The sequence below is a fragment of the Papio anubis genome, chromosome 2, assembly GCF_008728515.1.
Source record: "Papio anubis isolate 15944 chromosome 2, Panubis1.0, whole genome shotgun sequence".
In the NCBI taxonomy this organism is placed as follows: domain Eukaryota; kingdom Metazoa; phylum Chordata; class Mammalia; order Primates; family Cercopithecidae; genus Papio; species Papio anubis.
In genome coordinates, this window is record NC_044977.1 from 86,782,646 (window position 1) to 86,807,208 (window position 24,563).

Here is a 24,563-nt window from a genome sequence, read left to right on the forward strand (position 1 = left end):
TACTAAAAACTGAGGCTCAGAGCTTTTAGCTGTCTTTCCTGAGGCCCTGCAGTGTCTACACAAGCAGGAGTGAGGACGGGATCCAGGCCTTATCACTGCCTTTCCTCTATATCACACCTATGGGGGATCTATAGGTGGATCCCATCTATAGTTCCCCTGCCTTGCTGTCCTCCAGGAAAGGAAGCCAAGTAACCACAGGAACAGAAACTCACAAGAACTAGAGGGGCTGGCTCATTCCCTGAGACTAGGAGCCTCTGGCTGCTCCCTGATGGACCCACACGAGATACCCTTCCTGAGCCACAGTGTGTTAACAATAAACATCTTATGGGGAGCTACCTACATGTCCATTGGGGAGCTTCTGGGCTGGGGAGCTTGTTGTGTTCATTTCAGAATCCCTAGGACGTGGTCAGTAGCGACAGCTAGATGAACACAGGTTGGGGCCCAGCTGGAGCACTGTAGTGACAGCTGGATTGAATGCAGGTTGGCACCCAGCTGGAGCACTTTCTCACTTACTCTGGGCAGTGGGGCTGGTCCAACCTCTGCAGCAGGCCCAGAGGGAGCCGCTAGCCCCAAGAGCCCTCAGCTCAGCATCAAGACCCTAGACCTACCCCCACTCTCCTACTTTGACTCTGGATGCAGGTTTCGGACAGGCTCCCAGTGTCTGGGACGCGGCGCTGCTCTGACTTCACATGCCATGCTGACTCCAGGGACCCCCAATTCGAGCTTGCGCTGGACCTCAGAGGCTAACACACTTTCAGTGCTGGCTCTGCCTGGCTGGCCTGGCCTTGCCCTGCCCTGACACTCACCTTCCTTGGGTGAGCAAATTGCTGGGCCAGACCTCTCCCTGACAATCACTGGTGGAGTCTGCAGGGACACCCTGACAACTCAAAGGAAAATCTTCCTGCAAAGCAAAAAGCATGTCCTCGCGTTTCCCAGTGGGTACAGCCAGCTATGGTTGGCTTGCCGTGCCAGGGCCACTTCCCCTCAGGAAGCCTAGGCTACCAGATCATTCTTGCTTGCGATGTCACAATCAAAACAGAGATGCTACTGATAGAGGACCCGGGGAAATTCCCAGAACAGAATCTCGATCTTGTAGACTCTTTCAGGGCTGCAAGGAACCTCTAAAGAGCAGCTCTTTAATGCCCTTGATTTAGAGATGAGGGATCAAGCCCCAGCAGGGATCAGAGGGGGCACCTAGGGTCACAGCGCACGTGCAGGAAGACAGTCCAGAGCACAGGGCCCCTCTCCTCGCCACGCCACGCGAGCAAAAGGCTCCTACTTCCACCAGATTGGCTAAAACACGGTGCGAGATCAAGAATGATGCCAGTACAATCTTAGTCCCAAATTCAAAGTTACTGACTTCCCTGGGGTGGTGTAGGGTACTTCCCCCCTACGTCAGCAGTTCTCAACAAGGGGCAGCTTTGCCCACCAAAATGACATTTGGTAATGTCTGGAGACATTTTGGTTACTGCTACCAAGGGAAGAGGAACCATTGGCGTCTAACAGCTGGAAGCCAGGGATGCTGCTAAACAGCCTAAAAAGCCCAGGAAACACAACCAAGAATCATCCAGCCTGAAATGCTAATAGCACCAAGGGTAAGAAAATCTGCCCTAAGCGGCTTTAAAGACCATCTCCCAGGAGGGACTGTGAATGCCTACATGAGTGGCCACAGCATCCCAACTAAGATTCTGAGCCATCACTAGTGGGTCATGATCATGGCAGGTGGCGTAAACACTCTCTGATTTCATACCACCAGGTCTGGGGATGGATTTCATAATTACAAAGTCTCACATGTATCTGGAAACCTAACACTCAGCAGTGATGACTCAAATGGGCTGAGGGTGTGCTTAGAACAGGGCCCTAGCCCCAGGGACAGACAGTATGTGGGCGCCCTTCTCTGGGCATGGGGGAAATCAGTCAAAAAAGAAGGCACTCCACTCCTGATCAAGGGACAGAAGCCCAAACAGTGTGTGACTTTAACCTGATTTTTGTCCAGCTCACAGTTCTTATACTCTTTTTCTCCTTGCTCCTGAAATGTAACGATGACAAAGCCCACAAAGATGTTCATCATGAAGAAAGCTACAATGATGATGTAGATGATGAAGAAGATAGAAATCTCCACGCGGTGGTTGTAGATTGGGCCGATGTTCTCTCCATTCGAGTCGATGGCTTTATACAGCAACCTAGAGAGAGAAAAACCAAGTGAGGGCCTGCCAAGCCCCCAGCCCACGCAGCCCAGCCCGCTGCCTTCCCGGGTCCTCCCTCTCCTGAACTCCTCTCATGAGCACTGGCTAGGAACCACCCCAAGGCCGCTGGACACAACCAGGTCTCTCCCATCAGCCTCAGGCCCAAACGGCCAGCGCTAAGAGGAGCGGGCACCTGGGATGTCATCATCGAGGGACTGTTCTGAGGACCTGAAAATCAAAAGATCTCACAAATATTCTAAAACGCCCCTTTCTATTCAGAGAGGAAGAATATCTCGTGTATAAAGACACTGGAGGAAGTGAAAACTATACACACTGGCAAGACAATACGTGACTAACCAGAGTAGTTCCAAAGAACTAAGAGGGAGGGTGCTTCCCCAAACGGAGACATGCACTAAAATTAAGGTATGCCTAGCAGAATTCTTAACAGGAAGAGGGGGTTACTGTAACACCCTCAAGGTCCATTGATCCCCATCCTGAGGCAGATTCAACACTTCCGGGACACCCAGCCCATGTGTAGGCTGCGCTAGACACTTTCACAGCCTCTCTCTTAAGCCTCACGTCCATCTGGGAAGGCAGACGTCACTGCCATCCCCATTACAGGAATATTCAGGGAGGCATCAAAGTGCCACAGTCACATTCCTTGAGGACAGAGCCAGGAGTTGAGCCAGTTCCTCTAAGCCCCAAGTCCCAGGGTTGCTCCTTTCTCCTCAGCTGCCACCATGATTTGCTCAAGGACAGTGTTCAAAGCCTGACACTAGAGCCAGTGCCCACACACAGTGAAGAGTCTTACTCCATGCCTCTGTTCTCCAGGATTAAATCCCTAATGAACAAGCCCCACCTGACTGCCTCTTTATCCCACAGGAGCTCCTGAAAATATCTGACTCTTACACACACCCCAAGAGCTCTGCTGGCCTGTGAGGCCCAGCCTGCCCACCTCCTGCAGCTCGTCTACGCATGCGGACCAGGTATCCAGGACTCTAGGTGTGTTTGCGCACTGATGGCAGGAGCTGGGGGTGGGAGCTCCAGAAGCAGAGAGCAACGTGAAAGCGCAGAGGATTCTCCCTTTCAAATTCTAACTTCTCCTTATCTGCTCTTCTTACTTTACCCATCAACATCCTAGCCATTCTTCAGGACCCTGTTCTGCACATCTAGGACGCACCAGACCACCTGCCTGGATTGACCACTTGACACTGATTCGATTTGGGCTTGAGGCGAGGAAGCATGTTTAGACACTGTTTCCTCCACAGTGCCTAACACGCCATGTTGCATGGAGCCAGCCAGAGCCCAGTTAGACATCTCTAATGGATGGGGAGACACAAGCCTCTGCACAGCGTGGTCTGTAAATGAGCGAGTGGGTGCTCAGTAAAAGAGATGGCACAACAGCAACTGTCTGCACCTGGCATACATTAGTACGAAGTATGAGGAGTGAATGAATGAATGGTTTGGGACACCATCCAGAGCCTCTTTGGGAGCAGCAGATGGCAGCTTTCCTGACATCCAATGGGAGTTCACAGGACTGAGGCATCTCAGGCCTCCCTGCTCCCACCCAGAGATGCTGCTGGGCACCTCTACCAACCCTGCTTCACAAATCATCCAACTACACAGAAAGAGGCCCTATGGGTCAAGAAATGACTGAGAAGTGGCCCAAGGTTAAAAAGCCACAGGGCAAGCCTGCGACCCTGGAGAACAGAAATGGGACTGACTCCGGGAGGGAGGGCTTAGCCCTGGGCACAAGACTGTGTGCTCCCTGTACTCACGCAGGCCAGCCCTCAAACGTGGAGACCGTGAAGAGTGCCATCATAGCAGAGAGGACGTTGTCGAAGTTGAAATCACTGTTTTGCCAGATCCGCTCACGGACCACAGGACTGTCAACATCCCCATCCTTGTAGAGGATGAAAAGTCCCCTGGAGAATAAAACAGGTGTGGGTCATCTGGCTTCACACATGACAGATGGAAGCAGCATAAAGTTGGACACACTGCCCTGATCCCACCTCCAGGCAGGTCACGCTCAGTCCACCCGCCAGTCACACAGCTGAGCATAACACCAGCGCCGTTTCTCCTCTCCTTGCCCTTGCATTTCATGTACTTTGCAGCTCAAATAACCATTGAATAACTACCAGTGCAACGTGTATTCTCCAGAGCAGCCAGGCAGGCACCGGGCATACGTCGTTGGCCGATAAAAACCACAGCACGGTGAGTGTGTCTCATACACAACGGGCTTTGTGAAGGATCAAAGCTTGGCCATAGAGAACTCTGTAAGCTCTAGGAAACAAACCCATGTATATTCTTCCTGCATTTTAGTTTTAATCAAATCCCTTTCTCTTCTTACTAATGGCATTCCCAATTTTCTTTCCAAAAGAATTCCATTATTTCTGGCAAATTATTTCTCCCAGAACTTCATTTCTGGAAGGAACTGAAGAGATAAAGTGCAATATCTTTATTTTATAAATGAAGACACAGAGGCTTCGAGAGGGAAGAAACAGTGTCCCCACGCCTGTGTCTGCTAGGCTGCTCACCTCCAGGGACACCATGAATGGTGCATGAATGGTGCCTCTGGAGGTGCAGAGACACAGCCAAATTGCAACTGGCGCTCTCTGACTGCACCTTCTGCTTAAAATAAACCCCAAACCAATGTACGCACACAGTCAGCCTAGCCAGAGCCCAGTCAGTTACGTCTCTCACGGGTGGGGAGACACAGGCCTCTGCATAGTCTGAAACTTTAGGCAATGGCTTCCATGACTGCCTTCATGGTCACTGGACATCCCCGAATAGGAGGCATGAATATCCCCCACCTTGTCTCTCCTCTGCCACTTCTTGTCTATGGAAATATGGCAGAGATATAGCTAACAGGAGCCAGGAGAGAGGAAGTCTAGAAAGTCTGTCAGAAGAGGGAGCCAGCTCCCGAACACCAGAGAGTTGAGTTTCAAGTTCTGATTTGGGGAAATCATCCACATGGCTGTCACGGAAGCTATTTGGGGCATTTCATAATCGTTATTTCAGGGTTCCCCCAACTCCCGCCATTTATAGATTCTCCACCACAAAAGCCATCTATCCATTCTTTTGGGATGACAAAAAGTTTGGAATTAGATAGAGGTGTTGGTTGCACAACAATGCCGCGGATACTCCATGCTAAGGAACTGTATACTGAAAACGGTTGAGGTTACGTGAGTTTCACTTCAATGAAAAACAAACACCATCTATCTACCCACAAGTTGAGCACACAGGCCTGTTTTATTTCATGACCAAAACTTCTGACGTGTCAACATGTGTGAATCCTTGAAGTCTGCTATTTGCTCTTCTAAGTTCCCCACTCCACTCTCAGGACGCTCACCTGCATTCTTCAGGGTTACTTTTGGCTTCATCCGTACAGCGATAGAACTTCCCCTGGATACAAAACAGACAGGCAGTCAAGTAAATGCAGGCTTCTCCTTAAAGAAATCCACCTGAGTTTTATGCTTGGAGGCAGTTCCTCTACCTTGAACAACTGGACCCCGATACAGGCAAACATGAACTGGAGGAGGGTGGTGACGATCATGATGTTGCCGATGGTCCGGATGGCCACGAAGACGCACTGGACCACGTGCTGCGGAGAGGGCAGAGGCGCGTGACTCTCCTTTGTGATTTTGGCCTCGAGGTGAGCTAACATCAGCCAAGAGTTTCTGTGTTGGCCGGACACAGTGGCTCACATAATCCCAGCACTTTGGGAGGCAGAGGAGGGCAGATCACTTGAGGTCAGGAGTTTGAGACCAGCCTGGCCAACATGGTGAAACCTCATCTCTACTAAAAATACAAAAATTAGCTGGGCATGGTGGCTGGCGCCTGTAATCCCAGCTACTTGGGAGGCTGAGGCAGGGGAATCACTTGAACCCGGGAGGCAGAGGTTGCGGTGAGCCGAGATCATGCCACTGCACTCCGGCTTAGGCGACAGAGCAAGATGCCGTTTTGGGGGGAAAAAAAAAGAAAGAAAGAAAAAGAAAAAGAAGAAATGCTACAGGTGCAGTGCTGCCTGGCACATGGGCACATGGACCCTATAAATGACTGAGGAATATAGAAACCCAGTAGCCTTTTATACAGTCTACATGAAAACTGAAAGATTAAAATAAACACAAAGAACTACTAATAAAAAGGTAATAAATGAACAACAATTATAAAGAAAAACATCTTCAATTACCAAAAATAAAGAAAATAAATCATAATTTTTAACATGCCATTAGCACTTGGCACAGGTGGCTGCATTGGTTAGAAAGGTCCTTATAACCCACTTTAAAAATCCATCAGGCCTCAGCTCAGCTCTGCCCAGAAGAGCCAGTAGTTACAGCCAACCCCAACCCAAGCCAGCCCAGCCTGGAGGAGAGGAATCAAAACCTTAAGTCCTTTTGCTCTGTTGATGGCCCTGAGGGGCCTCAGGACCCTTAAGACTCTCAGAATCTTCACAACAGAGATGGCACTGGATCTAGGGAAGGAGCAGAAAGATGGCAGGCAGAGTGTGTTATAAATGGACAGGATGCTTTGAGATTCACCATTTCACTGGATCTTCACCTTAGTATCCCTGCACAGTTAGCATGGGATCCATGTGGTGCTGGGCTGATCTCTCTCCGTGACTCAGAGGCGACCTCTCTTCCCTGCCCACACGAGGCAGTGCCTCCCAAGCCCAGCCCATGGCACTCCCAGAGGTGACAGGTGCACAGCTAACCTTGGCAGACACACAACTCATGAACTCTCTTTGTTCTTTCCACTCACTGTAAACGCTAGGTAGTGACTGGCTTTTAGGCTTCATAGATGGTTTGTTTCTGTTTAAGGTTGGAGGCCTGCTGTACCACTTTGGCACCAGGGCTTCTCTGGCCTTCAAGGAGCTCAGAGTCTGGTGGAGAGATGGGCAATTCCAACCCAGTATGGCTCATGACAGGGGTAAATGTGGTGTGCTTGGCCAGGGGAGTACAACCTATGGGAGTTGGGAGGAGCCTGGGAAGGACTCTGGGGTGGGGGTGGTGATAGCCAGGTGAGTCCCAAAGGAAGAGTAGGGGTTAGCAAGGACAATAGGGAGGGGGGCTCAGTGTGAGGGAGCAGCACGTACAAGGATGCGATACAAGAGAATGCAGCTTTCTGCTGCACCCCAGATGGCCGAGTGTGGCCAGAGCACATGCTCAGGAGGAAGTGGGCAAGACTGCAGCTGGAGAGGACATGAACAGCCTGGGAGTTAATAGGAGCTGCAAAGATGTTAATGCAAATGGCCTTCCAAGCTATGATCACAGGGCTCCCTCAGTGGGAGGCGAGGAGGACCACAGAGGGCTGCTCCAGGCAGAGGTTCTTGGTCTTCCTAGGAGGGTAGGTCCTTTCCACTTCTCTTTAGCTTAGAGGGCATGTGTGTGCATGTGTGCTCACATGGGGGATAGTCTATGCTCAGCACCTGAACAGAAGTGCTCACAGGTCAGCAAGAAAGCAAGGCCACACCTGATGCTCTACTGGAGCCTCTGCCCCACACCCCCGGGGATGGCGAGCAGTACTCAGCAATGGCTGTTCCCACCAGAAATCGCTAAATGCCATGGAAAAGACCTGGGGCCCTGACTTTCAGCCTTGGCTCCCTCCTAGCTGAAAAATTTTGGAGGCCAAAGAAAAAGTCCTAGCAGGTTCTGTATCCTGAAAATCAAAGGAAGTTTTCAATATCCAAGCTGGAAAAACTGAGAGGCCACCTGGCCCCAGTCCCTCCTATATAAAAGGGGCACAGGGTTCCTGAGAGAAGACATCCTCAAGGCCCTGGAATCCGCCTTTGGAGGGACCAGGACTAGAACCTAGATTCCCTCCCTCCCAGTCAAGACTTCTTTTACCTCAGTTGAAAGCAAATTGCACAGAGAGTAATAAGCTCAACCTAGCAGCAGGCACACACGTGCGCGCGCACACACACACACACACACACACACACAACCCACAAGAAAACATGAATTGTCTCAATGCTCTCTGGAATGCGAGCAAATTAAATAAACCTATATAACTAAATATAGTCATGAAAATGATGCCTAGCCTTTATCAATTATGTTAAAATCCCTTACATAAACCATTCAGCCCAACAGTTCTGGGCACACACCCCAGAATACTTACTGAATCCCAAATGACACCAGAGACACCCCAACCACGAGCATATCCAGCAAATTGAAGTAGTTCCTGCAGAAGGCCCCTTTGTGGAGGAAAGCTCCAAAAGTTGTCATCTAGAAGCAAATCATGGGTGATTTACCACTTTTTGTCTCCAGAGGAAAAGAAACCTGGGCTCTTTACAAAATCTTGAGTCAAGTATGACTTCGTTAACAAGTGTGCATTAAGAAGTCAGAAATGTAAACCAATGGGGCTGAGCCACCGGATAATTTGTTCAAACAAAAATCAAAAAGGGGCAGCTTATTTTGGATACATTTTAAAAGAAGAAACCAATTTAGGCTTTATTACAGCCATCACAGGTTTCAAATATGAACAAACTGTTGGCATGTCCAAAGAGCCTGTCTGAGAGAGGCTCCACAGGACTACATTCGTCAAGAGGTAAGTGCTGCCCAGACAGCCCACTTTCCCACAAAGCGCTGGTTCTGGCCCCTCTGAGGCCCTGGTAGAGCCTACCTTGTTTCAATTAAGCCTTCCCAGTGGGGGCTTGAATTCAGGGCTCCCAGGCTCTATGAACCTACATCACTTTTCCACATAGGCCCCTTATTGTTCCTAATGGTCTTTAATGACACATCCGTCTTAAGCAATTCCTCCAAGTCTGATGACATGTGTCAGGCATGGCTAGGAAGCCAGGTGGCATCTCACCTGAGCCAGTCTCACGACTCTGGGCTCACCTGCCATATGTACCTGGAGCACATATTATGGGTGCTCCAGTGAGATTTCTATTGGTGATGGAAAAAAGAGTTTAGTTCCCCAAAGTAAGAAATAGCAAAATATATACAGTTCACTATTTATTTTAAAACAAAAAGGGTTAGAGAAGGTTCAGATAAGTACGGTATAAGAGAGGTAGAGGTGGGAAATATTACATTGAACCTTATGAAATCGCCAGTGTTCGACCCTTTTTGACCTACAAAAATGGCAATTTCACAGAGCTTAAGCAAATAACCAAACAGCCTTCCAAATCTCCCCAAGGCCACCAGGAACCATAGCCTCAGATATTAGACACTTCTGGATGAGTCTCCATTTTCTGAATCCTTCTTGTTTTAGCTTATTTTCCATTCTCTAAAATAGCTTCAAAATGAAGAACGACTCAGAAGATTTAAGTCAGTGAAGCAATTCTACACAAATTAAAAAGTAACAATCATTTTTTTCCTTTTAAATAATCCTGTGTTTAATTTTCCCCAAAGCCCATGAGTAACTATATTCATTTAACAACTTAAAAATGTGGAGAGTAAAATAAAACCTCAATTAACCAGGCTAACAAACTAAGTAGAACATATCCCCATTCACTTTGAAATGAAGTCAAATTCTAAAACCAAGAAGCTGAGGCAGAAGCCGAGCTGGTCAGTGTTCTGGTGGCACCCCTCTGACCCCCACCACGTGCATTCTGCATCCACAGGCCCTCCCACAGAGGCCTCATCAACAAGAGCTGGTCACTGTCCCACTGCACACCTCTGACTCAGGAGAACTGTCAACCAAATTCATTGGCTTAAAGGCAGGAAAATGAACTCAAATTTTTAGAAGATTTTAAAGAAAGGTGTAAACAGATGTTGGTTGACTTTATGCTGTTTCATGAACCAAAAAATAAAAAAATTTTAAAAACCAACCTCAAAAAACTAACCACCTCATTCCCTGACATTGAGGTTTCATTTTATATAAGATTTTGTAAAGAGCCCAAGTTCCACAGTAGTCCAATGCAAAATACATTTTGCCTGAGTTGCACACACAAAAAATCCCCCAATGGCTTAAAGAAAACCATGGTTGAAAGTCTTCATTTCCCAGCTTGTCTCCCTGCTAGGAGATGGTTACCCTGACAGTTCTGATGGGCCACGTTCTCCCAGAACCAAAGTGACCCACACCCTCTGGTTCTTGGCCAGTTGTGGATAGGTTCTTGGAGCTTTGCTGTGGTCTCCAGCACTCTAAGCACATGAGGAATGGGCTCCCCATGGGGCAGACTTCACAGTCAGTATGCAAACCACATGCAGCAATGGCAGCTATTAGCTCATGCATGGGCAGTACATTTAGGTCACCCGGGCCAAAGGGCGCTCCTTTTGTGTAAATGTAAGCCCATCCATTAAAACAGACAGAAAATACCTTAACACAAATAGACCCAAGTCATCTTGCAAATCCTATTGCAAGAAAATAGCGTGTTACTATTTTAGGCCCCCCAAAACACAGTGCAGTTAGAGAAACAAAAAGAGAGACATCCTCTTCATAGGATAAATGCTTTTCCTCTGACTTTGATGTCAGAAAGGGTGGAAAAAAGTTCACACACAGTGATATATCTGTTATCAGTTGACAAATTCCAGAGGGTATTTTTTTAAAGGAGCAAAATATAATTGTCAACCATTATCATGAAGCCAGAGTAGCTCCTACATGCATTCAAAGATTAAAAAGAAAGAGCAAAAACAAGTTGTAATGGTCACAGGAAAAAAAAAATCCTTTGGTAAAAAAAACTTAGCTCAACCACAAAAGACAAAAAACCCATAAAAAATCAAAAGCACTCCACGCTTCTTTCCTGTGTATCACACACAGGAGCAGCCCTTAAACACACTGCCGGGTAACCTGTTACCTTTAAAATGATCTCAAATGCAAAAGTACCAGTGAAGACATAGTCTGCGTAACCTAGCATCTGGAAGGCAAACAAAGAAGTGCAACTATTATTGCTCCAGCTGCTGTGGAGTATGTGAAGATCAAGGAAAATCCATTACCTTCAGCAGGATCTCAACAGTAAAGATGGCTGTGAAGGCATAGTCAAAGTAACCCAGTATCTGCAAGGCACAACATGTGGGAGTGAGAAAAGGCATTCAGACAAACTCTGACAGCTGCACACTTACGGGCAGAAACCCCCCATGCAGTCAGAGACCCATCCTCCCAGGAAAACCCCGCCATTCTGAAGGTAAGTGCAGAGCCACTGGTAAATGCCCACTTTGGTCTATTACCTCATTCCCAAAGAGCGTTCGAGAATCCTGACCTCCTTTAACCACTCACCCTGACTTGCTTCCCGGTCTTGTGTCTCGGACAGGCAGAGAGGCTCATTTCTAAGAGTGCTTTGTTAACAAGCTTTTCTCATCAGAGAGCACTACATCTACAAATGACTTGTGGCACCAGATAAATCAGAAGCTTGTGCGCATTTTGGATTTTTAACCGCGTTTCTGGCTGAATGAAGTATGTTGCCCTTCATCTGAGCATCAGATCAGTGGAGAAGCATAAATGAAGACGGCAGTGGCATCCGTCAGAGCCAGTGGTTTCCCCATGCTCCCTTGCATTCCAGCCTGTGTAATCAGGGTGTCAGCACCCTTCCCCGCCCATGCACGGGGCTGGCTAAGTCTGCAAGGGATGGTTTTACAGACTGCCTTCCTCCCGCCCATTGTTCTGCATCTAACACTGCTCTCTCTAAACTGAGGTTTTGTTTTTTTTTTTAAACCTTGCTGGGCCCACTCAAGTAACAGACTGACTTGGTCTTTGAATTTTCAGTCTAGGCAACTCTATCCACATTGGTGACAATACCATCTATTATCCCATCGACAGAGTCCTGCTAGCCCTGTATGGGGTTCCTGCTTCTGCTTGGAGCCGTGGAGGCAAGTGGACCAGCAGCAAGAAGTCTGACCACCAAGAAAGCTGCTCACAGGGAGCTTCTGACCACAGCACCCTTATCTGCAAAGGCGAGTGGTCTTGGCCACTGATCTTCATGACAACTATGATCTATGGCTTTGAAAGAACTGAAGAGAGCAGAGCTGGAAGGGACTGTGGAGACCACCGAGGCCTAATCCTTTAACAGATGTGGCTGCTGGGAGCAGGAGTGAACACACGCATAGGCCACGCAGCCAGTCACAGGCACTGCTGAGCAAGGAGTAGGCCTGGGGTATGCCAGTGGAGAGCCACAGGGGTGAGGTGTTGTAGGTAGAGGAGTCACCTGGGGGCTGTGTCACAATAAGGTGAGGACCTCTGCTTCAAGCCCAGTCTCTCTCTTCAGAGGGTATTCATTTTCCAAACGGTTTCTGGTTTTGGACTTATGAACTCCTGTGTAACAGAGTTTCTTGGCCAGGCAATGGAAGGTATCTTCCCATGCACTACCAGGCCTCAGCCACCTTCTCCTTACTCCTTCCTAGGTCACAGTGGGCATATTAACGTGGAAAGCATCAAGGAGCTCAGAAAGACACTGCAGCCTATGAGTCTACGAGGCAGCCTGGCGCCCGGGCTGAAGTTGAGATTTAAGCTGTTTTTTTTCCTCACTCGGCTTGCATTCTCTCACTCTCTTCTTTAAAAGAAGAATTCGGCTATGGTTAAAAAACATACAAACACTGCAGAATCTAAAAAGCAATACACATATACATATGTACATCTATTTAAGCAGAACGCTAACATTTTTGGGTAAGGCAGCAGGGAAATAAACTTATGGAGAAGCAATTATAATTAAAAATAAGACATGAAGCCCCCCATGTAAATTAATCCCTTGGCAATGCGTATTTTAGACTAGCTCCTGGCCTACTTTGTCACCTAACACTGTTTTTTTCCCAAACACCGCCCTTGTGTCCTTTTTTTATGATGGGATGAAATGACACAGAGGTCTTTCTTCTACTGGGGCATCTATAGCAACAAAATCCTCTCTAACAAAAACCCTAATCTGTGGGGACAAATCAAGACAGGCCCAGTGCCTTCCTCTTTATATTGACACTGACACGCACCATGGGGAAAGTACTTTTTCTCTTCATATCAGAGTGCGTGTTTCATAAATCTGACAGGTTGGGCTTGCCAGGCTCCAGAAATGGGAAGCAACAGCATGAGGCTTGGTTGCCCCAACAGAGTCCTGGGGGCACAGATGTGCTGGTGTGTCTTAATCCTAAACTCTCTAACAATCTGATGCTCAGAAAAAGGCGCCCACCAGCAAGCCAGGGGCACCTGATGGCCTTGCACACTCACCAGCCTCCCTCTGCTGGTTGGGTTTCTTGGTAATAATCTGAAATTGCACAATAATATCTAGGCCTGAGAGTCAACAGGCTGCCGCGTCTAGCTGTCTTGCCTTTGAATGGTCCTCAGTGCCAAGTAAGCTGCACAGCTAAGGTGGGGCTGCTGCGGCAAGAGCCAGTTTAGGTGCAAGTTTCCTTCCAACATAGACACAGTCGGTGGGCACCACCTCTAAGTTACAAAACTGACAACTAACAGAAAACCCTCGACTTGCTTGTATTTTTGTTTGTATGCTTTTTTGAGACAGAGTTTTGCTCTTGTCGCTGAGGCTGGAATGCAATGGCATGATCTCAGCTTACTGCAACCTCCACCTCCCGGGTTCAAGCGATTGTCCTGCCTCAGCCCCATGCATAGCTGGGATTACAGGTGCACACCACCATGCCCAGCTAATTTTTGTATTTTCAGTGGAAATGGGGTTTCGCCATGTTGGCCAGCTGGTCTTGAACTCCTGACCTCAAGTGATCTGCCCGTCTCGGCCTCCCAAAGTACTGTGATTACAGGTGTGAGCCACTGCTCCTGGTCCCTTGACTTGTTTTCTTAGTACAGTTGGTATCCATAAGGGATTGGTTCCAGGACCCTCTCAGACCCCAAAATCTCAAGTCTCTGATATAAAAATGGTGTTGTGTTTGCATATGATCTATGCACATCCTCCTGTAGACCTTACATCATCTCTAGATTTCTCAAGATACTCAAGGTCATGTAAATGCCATGTAAATTATTTAAGAAATGACAAGAAAAAAATCTGCACAAATTCAGTACATTTTTCCTCCAAATATTTTGTTTTTTTTCCTTTTTGAGACAGAGTCTCACTTACTCTGTTGCCTAGGTTGGAGTGCAGTGGTGTGATCTCAGCTCACTGCTGCAACCTCCGCCTCCCATGTTAAGTGATTCTCATACCTCAGCCTCCCAAGTAGCTGGGACTACAGGTGCGCACCACCACACCTGGCTAATTTTGGTATTTTTAGTAGAGATGGGGTTCCACCATGTTGACCAGGCTGGTCTCAAACTCCTGACCTCAAGCGATCCACCCACTTCGGCCTCCCAAAGTGCTGGGATTACAGGCGTGAGCCACCACGCCTGGCCACCCCCAAACATTTTCTATCGGTGGTTGGTTGAATCTATGGATGCCAAACCCATGAATACAGAGAGCTAACTGGATAGCCACCTCTGCCACGCCAAAATCTAGAGTTCTTTTTGTTTGTTTTTTTTAGAGACAGGGTCTTGCTCTATTGCCCAGGGTGGAATGCAGTGGTGTGAACACAGCTGACTTCAGGCTCAGCCTCCTGTGCTCAGGCAATCCTCCCATCTCAGCCTCCCAAGTAGTTGGGACAGGCATGCGCCACCACGTGTGGCTAAGTTTTAAATTTTTATATAGATGGGGTCTCACTATGTTGCCTAGACTAATCTTGAACTCCTGGGCTCAAGTGATTCTACTGCCCTGGCCTCTCAAAATGCTGGGATTATAGGTATGAGCCACCACGCCCAGCCAATTAATAACTCTTTGCATATTCCTAATTCTACCAATGAAAAGTAACATTATAAACAGCCAAGTTAACATGTAAGGGTCCGAGTGGCTCTGCCTGGTGCACTCTGCTTCATGGAGTTACTCAAACTTAATACTGGCTCCTGGGGCCAAGGTTAGCACTTCCTTTGGAGATACTTGTGAAATATATAACATAATCACATATTTTATAATAAATATTCCCAGAGAAGAAACTTTTTAACATTCATTATATATATATATATTTTTTCTTTGAGACAAGGTCTCACTATATCACTGAGGCTGGAGTGCAGTGGTGCAAACATGGCTTGCTGCAGCTTCGACCTCCTGGGCCCAAGCGATCCTCCTCCCTCAGCCTCCTGAGTAGCTGGGATGACAGGTGTGTGCCACCACATTCAGCTAATTTCTTAATTTTTTGTACAGATGAGGTCTCACTACATTGCTCAGGCTAGTCTTGAACTCCTGTCCTTCAGTGATCCTTCTCCTCTATCTCCCAAAGCACTGGAATTACAGGTGTGAGCCAGTGCACCTGGCCTAACGTTCTTCTCCACTGAACACCTCAACTCGACATCCTATCATCTCCCTAACTTGTATTTCTCCTCAGTTGTGGAGCCTAGCAGCTTCATGTAGCTAAGTCTACACGACATAGGAATCTTGCCCCCAACCTTGAACGAGAGAGCCTGGGCATGTGGCATGCCTGGTTTGAATTCTGCTTCCTCCCTGCCGTGTGCGTCCACGAAGCATGAATCTCAAAAACGGGTGAGTACAAACCTGAGCAGGGAGGGAAAGGAGGACCTAAATATTGGCAGTAGGGAGCAAAGAGGAGGAGAAGCAGGCTCCCTGAATTCACTGAGCATTCCTGCAGAGTATTTAAGATGAGGTTCGAAATTAATGATTCCATTCAGATGTATCCAGCTATAACACAAGCTCTCTGGCACTTACAAACTGGAAACAGCCAACGTCCCCAGCTGAAGGAAAGACCTACTCTAGCTGTCACCTTGAGGGGCCTCCACAGCTCCCATCTCCACAGTGGCCTCTGCCTGAGAGAGGCCAGGGCTATCCCAGAGCGAGCCCCACCCTGGGGACTTACCGTGTTCCGGAAGGAGTGGCTGCGGATGGGGTCCTCTGCGGCCAGAGCAGCGCTGCTCAGCATGATGAAGACAAGGATGAGGTTGGTGAAGACGTGGTGGTTGATGAGCTTGTGGCAGCCCACGCGGATCCTGCAGGGAAAAGCAGCTGCTTGGAAACAGTCCCAGAGAGGGTGGAACACACTGGGTCCTTAAGAGTGTGGGGCCAGTGCAGCAAGATGCCAGGCAGAGGGCAGTTGTCTGCTGTGCCCTCTCTCCGGCACACCTGAGCAACCTGTCTGTCAGCCCCACGAAGCCCACCAAAAGCAGCCCCCGTGGACCATGTCTGGTGTGTCAACTCTGTGCTGGGGGCGCCACACTGAGTCCTTGGAAGTGGGGCTTGTTGTCTTTCTCAAGATGGGGAAACTGAGGCTTAATCAGAGAATTCTAAAGTGACACTAGTAAGGCCAGTGTCAAGAAGCTCATCTATGACAAGAAGCTCATCTGTTTATCTTCCCTGACTGAGAGAAGAAACTGAGGCCAGGTCTGCCCTCGACAGTTCACACAGAATGAGATGAATCCTGGGCTTGTCCTGCAGGTGCAAGTTCATACTATTTATAGGGGCCTGCAGTAACTGAGGCTTCAGGGCATCTCTGGCCATCTGCAGATTTTGTAATATATGTTATCATTATTTTTTTTTAAAGTTTGGAGTGGACCCACAAGCAGTCCTCAGAAGGTGAAGGTTGCAGCATCATTTGCTAACATGCAAGGATCTCATGGCCCAGCATAAGAGTTCTCACCAAGTCCTGTGGTCTCATGAAGCAAAGGAGGGCAGCTCATGCCCGACACCTGGGCTCAAACGATGGCTCTCTGGGCCATCAGAACCTCGCTGCCGTCCCCAACGTGCCCTGCATCTGTTAGCAACTGGCTATCCTTACCCTCAATGTTTGACTTTAGAATTTAAATATATATATACACACACATATGTATGTGTATATACATAGATGCATATGTATATACATATTCGTGTATACATAAAACATGTATGTTTAAATTGTAAAGTATATGTGTGTATACATATCTATAATATGTTTGTATATATTTAAATTCTAAAGTATATATGTGTATGTATGTATACAAACCTGTCTGTAGTCTATAAGAGGCTTATAAGCCTACAGATAGGTTTTCCTTTGAAAATATTTTTCCACTTTCAAAACTGGAGTCAACCATATGTGAAGGTGACCCCTCACTTTAAGTCCTGCCTTTTGGATCTATTGAATGCTGGGCGTATCCCCCAGAGGACCTGAAGGTGGTTAGCAGTTGAGTCTGGGGAAGAATTTCCAAGCTAGTGAGGGCAGGAGTGCTTTGCGGCTTTGGGTGAAAATAAGTCCATTCTCTCTCTCTCTCTCTCTCTCTCTCTCTATATATATATATATATATATATGTACACACACACACGGGGCTGTAGGTGTCAGCAATATCAGTTTAATAACCTTTCTTTTTTAAAGGACACCCAAATAGTGGTGAGCTGTAAAAGCTACCATCATATCTTCATATCTCTGAGGATGCCAGCAGGCCTTGCTTCCCACCTGTGTCTCCCTACGGCCAATGAATGATACAGAGTTGTTCTCTGCCAGCCAGGAACTACTTCTGCAATTCTAGAAACCTTTCCAGGAGCCATTTATCTCCCCTAGCATTCCACTCAGTCCCAGATGATTTAAAACCTAGAAACTAGCTAGTAAATAAACGTCTTCCTCTTATAGTACTTGTGAGTCATTGCCCTGTTCCTTGTGAGCACCTTATCATTTTAACATGAGAAATGCTATTTTAAGTAGGCTATCATAGAGCTGAACTGAATACTTACAACCTATAAAATATCACTGTGCAATATGACTTTATGATGATAAAACTCAACTGGGAAAACTGATCAATGAAGTGGGGGATCTATGAGGATGAGGATGCTATGCAGACCTTGGTCACAAAAATTCTCATCCCACAAGGCATCCTAACAGAAGATCCACTCGTTAGGAAACATTGCCATGGCTGGCCGAAGCATGGAACACCAGAGCAGTGGGCTCCAATTGGAATATGCTGGGGTGGACAAGGCTTTCCCCGTTGCTGTCCCCACGCAGGGGTGAAGGCAGGGAGGAGAATCTAGAATGGAGCTCCTCCCAGGACCTGGTCACACCCTTGCGGGAAGGAGGCAGCTAGGAAGAGATGAGCTGAGAGCAAGAGCCACAGTGGAGGAGAGAGGGGTTGGAGGGGACTTGGGTGAGGGCGCCAGGGACTCTCAGGTTCAGAAAGGGCTGTGAACCACTTCCCCTCACCCCCACCCGAGCCACCCTCAAGCAACCTGTAGGGTCACTGGCAAGAGGCAGCCGTGAGAGACTAGAAGGGGAGTATTTACGGGTTGGTCTTGCTAAGAATGAAGAAAGCGCTCCCTTCAGGGATGGGGGCAATTTTTTCCTTCATGTTCAACTCCGAGATCCTTCGAGGACGGGGTCCGGCAGGAACCTCAGGTTCATCCTCCTCCTCTTCCTCTTCCTCTTCCCCTACTTTAAATGAAATACTTTTTTTATAGGCATGAAATAAAGACTACATATGGGTTTGAATTATTCTTAATTTCACATGCAAATTTGGCTTAAACTTGAACAACATCTACCTGCTTACATGAATCAAAACCCTCCTGCTCCTTCAGAACGTGGACTGAGTGTGTGTTGCAGGGGTGAGGGTTGCTGAGAAGTGTCCCCATCTGGTGAGCGTGTTTAGTTTGTGGGAATGATGAGATTCCCACCAGGATAAGATCTGACCACAGATGAAAGGTGGCGGTGCTGGGATTCTCACTGCCAACCTCCCAGCATCTGGCTGTTTCCCCAGTAACCTCCTGGTTCACCCTGGCCTGAGAAACTGTGTGGGACTTTCAGTCTCAATCAGCAACTAGGCTCTCAACTCCACAGTCCCACCCATATCAGCCAATAAAGGTGCCAGTCAAATGTAAAAGTGTCAGGTGAGCACTAACACCGGTGGGTCTCCTGGACCAGTCTCCCAGCAGAAGTTGGAACTGCCCTGACCCACCTGCACTTTCCCTCCCCATCACCTGGAATTTGGGTGACACATGCTGCCTGTGACCATGGGAAAAAGGGGAGCTAACTGGTTCCACGGCCTTGGTGGCCTCAGCAGCTCATGTACACGCTGCTGGGCTGGCTGGCCGCAGACTCAGCAGGTCACAGAGCAGTAGCAAAGCCACACAGCAAAGCCAGCGTCTCCGGCCTCTGCCACCATACCTGGCACATCGCAAGGTGGGTAGGGGTCCTTGTCTTCATCCTCTTCTCTATAGTCATCGATTGTAACCTAGGATGACAGAGACATCTTAGGAGGAGGGGAGACTAACTAAAATGCACTCAGAGAGAAGTCACCCTGGCTGTCCAGCATAGGGCATGGACTCCTCCCCAAAGTTGCGTCTGTACGTGGGTGTGCAGGGACAGACGGGTGTCCCCAGATGGTGATTCTGCTTCAGAGAGAAGTCCTAAGGGCAGGTAAGGAGAAGGCTGGTTAAGCCCTGACCCAGTCGTAGTTAGCCAGCATCATCCAGGGCTCTGTCCTTGCCCTGTGCCAGCGGTCACTCATATCACGTGATAACGCATCTCACACTCCTGTCCTCCTGCCAGACTGTGAGCCCCATGAAGGCAGGGACCTGTCTTCTTCATTCCTGAATCCCCAGTGTCTGACACACGATAGCCACTCGGTAAGTATTTATCCACTCGATGAACAAAGAAAGAACAACACAACCAGGGCTGTCATAAATGGGATTAAGTTTGACAGTGTAGCCCTGAAGCCACCCGACCCTGGGATTACCTCAGGAAATAGACCTCTATTAAAAACGAAGCTGCTAATGTGATCCTGGTCTGATTGCACAATTCCAATAAAGAAACAAAAGTGGTCAAACTAGTCAAATCTTCATCATATTGGTTTTCTGGTGAAATATCAGTGAACACAGCTAACTGCCTAAATTCAACCAGAACCCCCTGGGAAGCCAGGGTCTATATGGTGTGCTATATTCTTCACACCAAAATATTACAAGAATGATACACAAGACACTCCCACAGTGTAAATGGTACATGTGTGGAGATACCAACAGAATCACTTTGAAACAAAAAGGGGAGAAGTATCTTAGAACACATACCTTGTTGTCACTGTTGGCCATCTGGTTGACTTCTGGTTTGTTGTTCTTTTTATTTTCTAGGCTCTCTTTTCTAAAGAGAAGAGAAAAGAGCACAAGAAACCAAATAACCATGTTACTCTGTATAAAAATGCTAATCAGGATTCTGAATCAACAATGGTCCAATGAAGGACAGAATTTAATTAGAAACAACACTAACCACAAGAGCCTAGCACAATCCAAACTCAGAGCTTCCTGGTAATCTCAATGCGATGGATTCGTTACACAGATCATCTTATTAAAATTCTCATCTGAGAGCTAATCAGCATTGAATGCATCGTTTATTTTATGACGCCAAAATTAACTGCAGTGATTCTTTACGCATGGGGACGTGTGACTCCCACTCTCAACTCCAAGGGATGAGAGCCAAGAGCCTGGCTTCTGCCCAAGATTCTATCCGTTTTGGTCTGCAGTGCATGGTCAACCATGATCCACAAAGCAGGAACCTGGGGGGCTGCAGCTGCCGTGATGCGGGGGTGAGCCTGGCAGGCTGCACTTGTAGGAGGGCTCCCCACGCAGCCCCTAGACAAACACGTCAGGGGAAAATGGGGTTACCTGGCAATCTTTTTCCTCTCCTTTTCTTCTGCTTCTTCTTTCTGAGCAGTGTTCAAACTTTCAGCATCAGCCAAATTGTCTACAGCGATGGCCAAGAAGACATTCAGTAGAATATCTAGTTTGAACTTTTTAAGGGCTCAACACACTACTAAATGCAACTACATGTGGCCAACAATGGCAACGTCACACCCCTCTGCATCCTGGGAGGCTGGTAGCAAGTGACTGTCCCAAGTGTTATACTCACACAGCAAAACTAGAGTACCAGAGCCCTGCTTTTCAAACAAAACGAAACAACAACAAAAATAAACATAAAAACCTGTAAAAGGACAGTCTATAGAAGTAAAATTAAGATTCACTAAAATCCATGAAAACCCACTAATTTCAACATTCCTCTGTGTGTGTGTGTCCAAACATCTATGTATCTATAGCTATGTTATACATTATATACAACAATCTATAATATAAACATGGTATAATTAAAAAGTAGTTTGTTTGTTTGTTTGTTTTTTTAACACATACTACAACTACAACATATATCTTCAGGGGAGTGCTTTCCAAAATAGACCACTTCAAAGGTTGCAAGTTATTCAAATGAGGATCCCCTTGCACAAGATAGTATGAGAATTTCTCCTTTGAAATAACCTTCAGAGTCTACAGATAACTCATTCATTCCTTCATTCCACAAACACTGACTGACTATAATGTGCCTGACTTACTGCCACCTGGTGCTAGACTATCGTGAATAGTCTCACTGCAGCTCGATCTTTGATCACTGTACCTGAACTTGATTTTTGCCCTCTCCAGTCCAGGACAAATTGCTTCCTGAGGCTCATTGCAGTTCCAGTTAAAAAACACAATAAAAGGTTAGGTGACTAAACAAATTATCATGTTTTTTCACTCTTACTGTAATTGTTGTATACATGAATTTCTTGAATGTGTTTGTTTTTAACAAGTATTCTGAACAAGACTCCTAAATCAGAAGATGCCTGTTTCTTACCCATTAGCAGTGAAGCATGTTCTTGAGAAGCACAGGGATGAGAGGGCAGTAAGTGAGAATGCCCCCTTCTGCGACAAATGCTTCTCTCTGCCTGATGCCCGGCCATCTGTAGGCAAAACCGCAGGAGCCCAGAGACCCCAAGACAGGAGCAGCACAGCACTGCCCCATACGTCCTGTGCAATCTGTTACTTTGGATGGGTTGTTGAACACGTAAACCAATGTAACCTAACAAGGAACAGATGATGAGATCTCTGTGAGGGAATAGCATGCCTGACTAATCTATTCAAGGCTTTAAAGAGGAGAGAAACATAAGGGAATTACATTAAGACTCAAAAAGCCTTTGACGTGCTGGCCTATTTTTTAACTGGAGCTGCAATGAGCCTCAGGAAGCAATTTGTCCTGGGCTGAAGATGGCCTGGTAACATGAGCGTTCCTCTGCTAGGCCTGGGGTAATGGTAACTCAGACAGGGGCTAGTGATGAGACTAGGTGCAGTGAGGATTCCCTCCATGGTCTCAGTGAAGAAACAATAATCTCTCTAGTCTTGCAATGACACTCAACTCCTTTGGGTAGTGGAAAGCAAATCCAGAGTGATGAGCCACAGTGAGATCTTACAAGCTTGTAACAAACAACTTCCCAGAGAAAAATCCATCATCTGCATTGAGAGGTATTACTCAGACCCTCCTAAAGAGTGGTATGCTCTGGAATTCGTCCAAAAAGATCTATCAAGCACCTCTAATGTGCCAGGCACTGTCGTGGGTGCTGAGGGCACGGGAAGAAACACCGTACACTGGAATGTCTACTCTAGTTGGGGAAGACAGAGCATAAGCAGCTCCCTAAGCACCTCTGATATAGTCACACGTGCTATAAAGAAAACAACATGCAACCATAGACAACCACCAGGGACTATTTCTCCACAGATTTAAGTCCAGGAAGTTGTTGTGGCCTAAAGAGTCAACCATGAGGACAGCAGAAAAACAAAAGAATGACCATTCATTTACCAAGGGCCAACTATGTGCAAGATCCTGTACTCTACTGAGATATGTGAATACAAAAAAGATTCCTGACTCAAGAAGTTTATCCACCTAGTTAGGGAGATGGAGGAATGCCCGCTCAAAATTCCAATAGACAGGCTGGGCACAGTGGCTCTGTAATCCCAGCACTTTGGGAGGCCAAGGCGGGTGGATCACCTGAGGTCAGGAGTTTCAGACTGGCCTGGTTAACATGGAGAAACCCCATCTCCATTAAAAAAACAAAAATTAGCTGGGCATGGTGGTGCACACATGTAATCCCATCTACTCAGGAGCCTGAGGCAGGAGAATCACTTGAACCCAGGAGGTAGAGGTTGCAGTGAGCTGAGATCACACCACTGCACTCCAGCCTGGGTGATAGAGTGAGACTCCTTCTAAAAAAATAGTAAATAAATAAAAATCCAGTAGACAGAAGAACCTACAGGCAGTAAGAGATGTGGATAAAATCTGAGGGGGAGCTCAGAGGTAGAAGAAACTTCTCTGGGTGGGAGACAGGGCAGGAGTGGCTCTGGTGGAGGGGGCCTTAGAGCTGAGTCAAGGGACTAGAAGGATGTATATGTGTTACGATGGGGTTTTCATAAAATACCTTATAGCACAAAGCATTGTCCTTGTAGAAAAGCGGGCAGGTTTGCACTGAGGTTACCACACTGAAGAAAATTTATCAGTGAGCCAGACAAGATAAAGGAGGAAACACCTATAGAGATCTGGGCCCCCTTAGAAGAAGAATCCAGATTAGGACCTTTTAAAATGGAAGGGTGAAGACCCAGGTGTAGTATCTTGTGTGTATGTCGTTCATGCATCAAACATTCATTAAAGGCCTCTGTGTACCAGGTCTGGTGCTGGGCATGGAGGACCTGGAGATAAAACATCGAGAACCAAAGGCTGCAGGATCAGGAAGGGTCTGAATGAGGTAAATACAGATCCAAGGGCCAATTCCAGGTCTAGAATTAGAGAGTGCCTCTTGACAGGGAAAACGAGTAACGTAAGGCAGACAGAAGTTACGCAGCATGATTTAGCAGCTAGCCAATGGACACTTGATCCCCAAAGATGGACAGATCAGCAAAGTGAAATTAGCCCAGGGAGCACAGATCAGTCCACGAAGATGGCTCCCATCAGTCACGAAGGGTCTTAGGAAGTCACAGATGGATGCCTAAGCTCCCGATAATTATAACATAAAGAACCACCTGGCCTTGTGCTCAGCCATCCCTCAGGACCTGTACAGGAGACATGATGCCAAACTGAGTGACCTCTGGGACCAGCACGTGTGCTATCTCACGCTCCTTCCCTGGGCTTGCTTATCTTAGCCAGAATGCATCCCTCAAAGCCTCTCTGGAATTCTGCTTACAGGATGCTGTCCCCCAGCAGCATGGAAGAACAGCAGATATTGAGCTAATACGGTAAAGGCATTCACCTCCCTGCCACAACTACTACCACCACCATCACCACAGAGAAATCCAGAGGAAGAAAAACAAAACCAGATAACGACGGCAACAACAAAGCCTGGTCAGCTTGAAGGATACAATTACCACAAATGAAGAGGATGATGAAGTAGATGCAGACGATCATTCCTGAAGAGGACGGGCCCCCGTAAGCCATGATGCCATCGTACATCACAGCGTTCCAGTCTTCGCCTGTCAGGATCTGAGAAGGCAAACGGGTATCAGCCAGCAGGTGGATTCACAAATGGCAGTCGCTCTCCAGAGCCCCTCGGTGGCTGCCTAGATCTGGTTTAAGCTGCCTTTCACAGTCCAGTTTGCACTGAACAAATCCATCTGTTATCCCATGGAATTTCTAAAACATTGTTTTTTAACTACACAAATAGATAAGTTAATTCTTGGAGTGAAAAAAAAAAAAAAAAAAAAAAACCTTATACTTA

At 47.3% G+C, this 24,563-nt stretch overlaps 1 protein-coding gene across 17 annotated transcripts in view; it reads right to left on the reverse strand.

Annotated features, from left to right (window-relative positions):
* The window catches only part of CACNA1D (calcium voltage-gated channel subunit alpha1 D), a 327,018-nt gene that overhangs the window by 62,450 nt on the left and 240,005 nt on the right, over nt 1-24,563 (reverse strand). For 16 of the 17 annotated variants that reach the window (XM_021934314.2, XM_021934311.2, XM_021934308.2 and 13 more), the window contains 13 exons: nt 24,208-24,328; nt 20,662-20,776; nt 20,071-20,140; nt 19,172-19,238; nt 18,295-18,442; nt 15,911-16,040; nt 11,063-11,122; nt 8,304-8,410; nt 6,573-6,660; nt 5,683-5,790; nt 5,539-5,591; nt 3,965-4,111; nt 1,982-2,183 (listed from right to left, as the gene is read on the reverse strand). In XM_021934314.2, the coding sequence (XP_021790006.2) occupies nt 1,982-2,183; nt 3,965-4,111; nt 5,539-5,591; nt 5,683-5,790; nt 6,573-6,660; nt 8,304-8,410; nt 11,063-11,122; nt 15,911-16,040; nt 18,295-18,442; nt 19,172-19,238; nt 20,071-20,140; nt 20,662-20,776; nt 24,208-24,328 (1,416 nt within the window). The remainder of the gene's footprint in view (nt 1-1,981; nt 2,184-3,964; nt 4,112-5,538; nt 5,592-5,682; nt 5,791-6,572; nt 6,661-8,303; nt 8,411-11,062; nt 11,123-15,910; nt 16,041-18,294; nt 18,443-19,171; nt 19,239-20,070; nt 20,141-20,661; nt 20,777-24,207; nt 24,329-24,563) is intronic. The other variant, XM_021934310.2, reaches the window with a different exon arrangement.